This window comes from Pteropus alecto, unplaced genomic scaffold, assembly GCF_000325575.1.
Source record: "Pteropus alecto unplaced genomic scaffold, ASM32557v1 scaffold339, whole genome shotgun sequence".
NCBI classification, from domain to species: Eukaryota; Metazoa; Chordata; class Mammalia; order Chiroptera; family Pteropodidae; genus Pteropus; species Pteropus alecto.
In genome coordinates, this window is record NW_006442509.1 from 357,351 (window position 1) to 360,943 (window position 3,593).

Genomic DNA, 3,593 nt, shown 5'->3' on the forward strand with positions numbered 1-3,593 from the left:
CCGCGCTGCAGGTCCTGCTGCGGAGACGCAGCCCCCGGCCCCGCCCGCCAGGCTCCCGGGCCCGCCAAGGTCAGTGCCCCCGGTAGGGGCGGGACACCCCGCGGGGCTGGGAGGTGGGGGCAGGACATCTCAAGGGAAGGCTCGGGTGCCAGCTTTGGGGGTTTACCGTATCACCAGCCGTACGCATCAGCCTCTTACTTAAAGCAATGGTTTCGGGTAAATCGACTTCCTTTTGATAAATCTGTTTAAAGAGGAAACCCGCCCAAGCAGTAGTGACTAGGAAGTCGCAGGTTGGATGCCCTTCTGTGCCCAGAGCGTCCTTAATCTGCCGGCGCCCCTCCCCCAGCCTAGGGAGGGCGGGGTGCAGGAGCGGCGTCCGCGGGCGGCGGAGAGGTGAGGGGCTACGCGAAGGAGGCACCGCCCTAGGGGTGGGCAAACTCCCCCCATGACCCGCGTTGGGCCACCTGGGGACCTAAGAAAGTGCAAACATGTAGAGAATTTGTATAAAAACGTATCTGGGTCAAACAGGATATTCCTCGGAAGCAAGACCTCAACAGACCTAGATGGAGCTTCAGAGAGCTGCGGTTTCTCTCCTGCGTTTGAGAATAAGGAGGGAACTAGGGGGATTAGCTGGAGGTGGGACAGAGCCAGGCGGGGTCGCAGGCTGGCCCCAGGGGACTAGGACTTTTCTCTCCGCTGGGCCTGGAAGGGGCGTTTCAGGGGTGCTGGAACCCAGATGCACAGCAATGGGTGGGCCAGCTCAGGGCAGAGGTAAACCGTGAGCCTCACCCACCGGCCCCAGTAGGGATTCACAGTCAGGTCACCCTGCGAGGTCACTTTCCGCAGAACCCGTCCTGTCCACACCCCCAGTCCTCCGGCAGCCCAGGGCGAGGACCCCATCCTGCCCCGTCCTGCAGCCCGGAGCTCCCCCCGGGAGCTCATTTGCTGAGGAGACACGCCAAGGCTCCAGCTGCTGTGCGGCCGTCATCCCGGCCTCCCGCAGAATCTGGGGGGTCCCGTGTGTCACCACTCAGGAGCCTGTGCGGATGGCACCTCCTGCCCCCTCCGCCCTGTGCGGAGTCCTTCCAGGCCACGTTCCTGCCCCGGGGGTGGTGACAAGTCCTACCCCATCCACACCCCGTGCTCCTTGACACGGTGCGGGAGACAGGGCACCCCAGGCGCTGCATCAAGGCCCTGGCGTGGCTCACAACTGCCTGCGTCCTGTTCCTGCGGGCGGCTTCTCTCATGGTCTGCACCCTGTGCACTGGGTGTGCCCAAGCCCGCAGACGTGCCTGCTCCTCAGGCAGCCTCCAGGGTCTCAGGGTGTGCGGGGGCGGGGGGGGGGGGCTTCCTTCCAGAACATGCTCCCTTTATCGAGGCCTGGGTTCTTAGCAGCAAAGACCCCTTTCTTTTCACTTGATGTAAAATGTGTTGCCATTTTGGAGTAAAAAGTTGCAGCCCCCTTTGCCCCTCCCCAGCCCCAGGTGTGGTCACGTGGTGGAGGATGTGGTCACGTGACTGTGGGTGTGGCCGCCCCCCCTTCCAGGCTTCCTTCCAGAACATGCTCCCTTTATCGAGGCCTGGGTTCTTAGCAGCAAAGACCCCTTTCTTTTCACTTGATGTAAAATGTGTTGCCATTTTGGAGTAAAAAGTTGCAGCCCCCTTTGCCCCTCCCCAGCCCCAGGTGTGGTCACGTGGTGGAGGATGTGGTCACGTGACTGTGGGTGTGGCCGCCCCCCCTTCCAGAAAGGCCCTGTTCTCCCCCGGACTGTGTTCCTTCCAGCACCGGGGCTGTGGGCTGGCTCATGTTTATCAGACCCCCAGGGGTACCCCCCAGGTGTATGCACCAGGTGGGAAGTGCTGACCTGGGCTGTTTTGAGCTACAAGCTTGGCAGTTTCACGCAGCTCCACCTGGAAGGGCCCCTCCCTCTCCCGCCCTCGCCCAGGGGTGCACCTGCCCCCCCTCCCCCCGTGGCCCTGGCCGTGCTAGTTGGATGGTTGAATGGCTGCCGTGGGACCAGGCACTTTTGCTCTGGGCCTCGGTTTTCCATCAGTGACGGGATTCTCTGAGTCACCCCACATTCCCCAGAGGGCCACATGCAGGGTGTGGAGGTGGGCAGGTCGGGAGCCTGGGGTGGCCGGCTTCCCGAAATGCAGGGCCCTGGTGGGACACCCCAAGCTCACTCATGTCTGCCCTGCCCGCACCCTCCACCCCCAGAAGAGCTAGGTATAGAAAGTAAGTTCTCAGGCCCCCCAGAGAAGCACCCGCAGCATCCCCCACCTGGCGCCAGCTCCCCCCACCCCAGCTGCTGCTGCCTCTTCAGAGTCCTGCTCCCGGCACGTCCCCAGCGGGGGTGTGGGAGTCAGGCTGATCTCTGTTTCCTGGGTTCCAGGCGGGGGACGACTCTGCTGGTCAGGAGCCCGTTCTACACAGGGATGATCTGGAGTCCTTGCTAAATGAGGTAGCACCCGGCACCCCTGCAGGCCCGCCCATCCCCCGCGTTCTCGCTTACTGCTCCCCGCTCCCGTCCCCAAAGCTCCCGTACTGCTCCCCGCTCCCGCCCCCAAAGCTCCCGAGCCTCTGGAACTGCCAGGAGCCCCGGCACTGCAGGGCTGTGTGCTCCAGGATGGCGCTGACCCCTCCACACACATGCAGGAAGCACCCAAACGCACCAAGGGGGCCTGACCTGCCAGGGGGTCCTGGGGCCTGGACACGGGGTGGGGGGGTGGCTGGCGGCCACAGAACCCAGCACTGGGGCCGCCAAAGCCTGATGCGGAGGCCACGACTTGTCCCGGCATGGGGGGCGCCGGTTCCTGGTCCCTCATGGATCTCTCGCACCCCTCTCTGCCCGGGCCCCCTGCCCACCCGGAGACCAGTAGCTGAAATCACTGGGAGAATGTGGCCTTTGGGGGCCTCATCATCTTTTTTGACAGGAGGTCACTCCTCCAGCCAGCCCCAGACCCCAGCGGCCAGATGTGGGCGGGGCGGGCGCAGCATCCTGAGGTCCCCCGGGTGCCAGGTGCCCCGTGCCCAGTGCCGCCCCCTCTGTCCCTCAGCACTCCTTTGACGGCATCCTGCAGTGGGCCATCCAGAGCATGTCCCGCCCGCTGGCCGAGACGCCCACCTTCCCCTCCTGAGGCCGGAGGGCCTCGCAGCCTGGGAGGGGGAGGCGCTGAGTGAGAGCTGACCCCACCCCCGCATCGGTGCACGTGCGAGGGCCCACTCGTTCCCACGGCGACTCTGGCTGAGAGGGACAGAGGGGACTCACCAGGTTAGAACCAAGAGGAACAGAAGCTCCCAGCGCTGTCAGTGCTGGCTCGTAAACACGGCCCGTCTTCCGGTGACACGAAGCCAGCGCGTGAGCTGAAATTAAAGTCGCTTCTGTGTGCTTTCAACGTGCTGTCGAGTGGGTGTGTTTATTTGGGGGTCTGAACCCTGAGTTTCTGGTGTGTGAAGGGGGTGCTGAGCGGACCGGAGGGGAACTCGCGGTAGTGGAGGAGAAGTGCTGGTGAGCGGGATCCCACAGGGAAGCCCCGCTCCGCTGGCCCTGGAGTGAAAGCCGTGGCGGCCGCCCCTGCCTTCATCCGGCTGT

General features: G+C 64.2%; 1 protein-coding gene across 1 annotated transcript in view; it reads left to right on the top strand.

The window, feature by feature from the left end:
• The window catches only part of AIRE (autoimmune regulator), an 11,850-nt gene extending 8,530 nt beyond the window's left edge, over nt 1-3,320 (top strand). Inside the window, exons 12-14 of the mRNA XM_006922574.2 lie at nt 12-69; nt 2,394-2,462; nt 3,058-3,320. Of these exons, the coding sequence (XP_006922636.2) occupies nt 12-69; nt 2,394-2,462; nt 3,058-3,138 (208 nt within the window). The 3' untranslated portion in view covers nt 3,139-3,320. The remainder of the gene's footprint in view (nt 1-11; nt 70-2,393; nt 2,463-3,057) is intronic.
• The last annotated feature ends 273 nt before the right edge of the window (nt 3,321-3,593 follow it).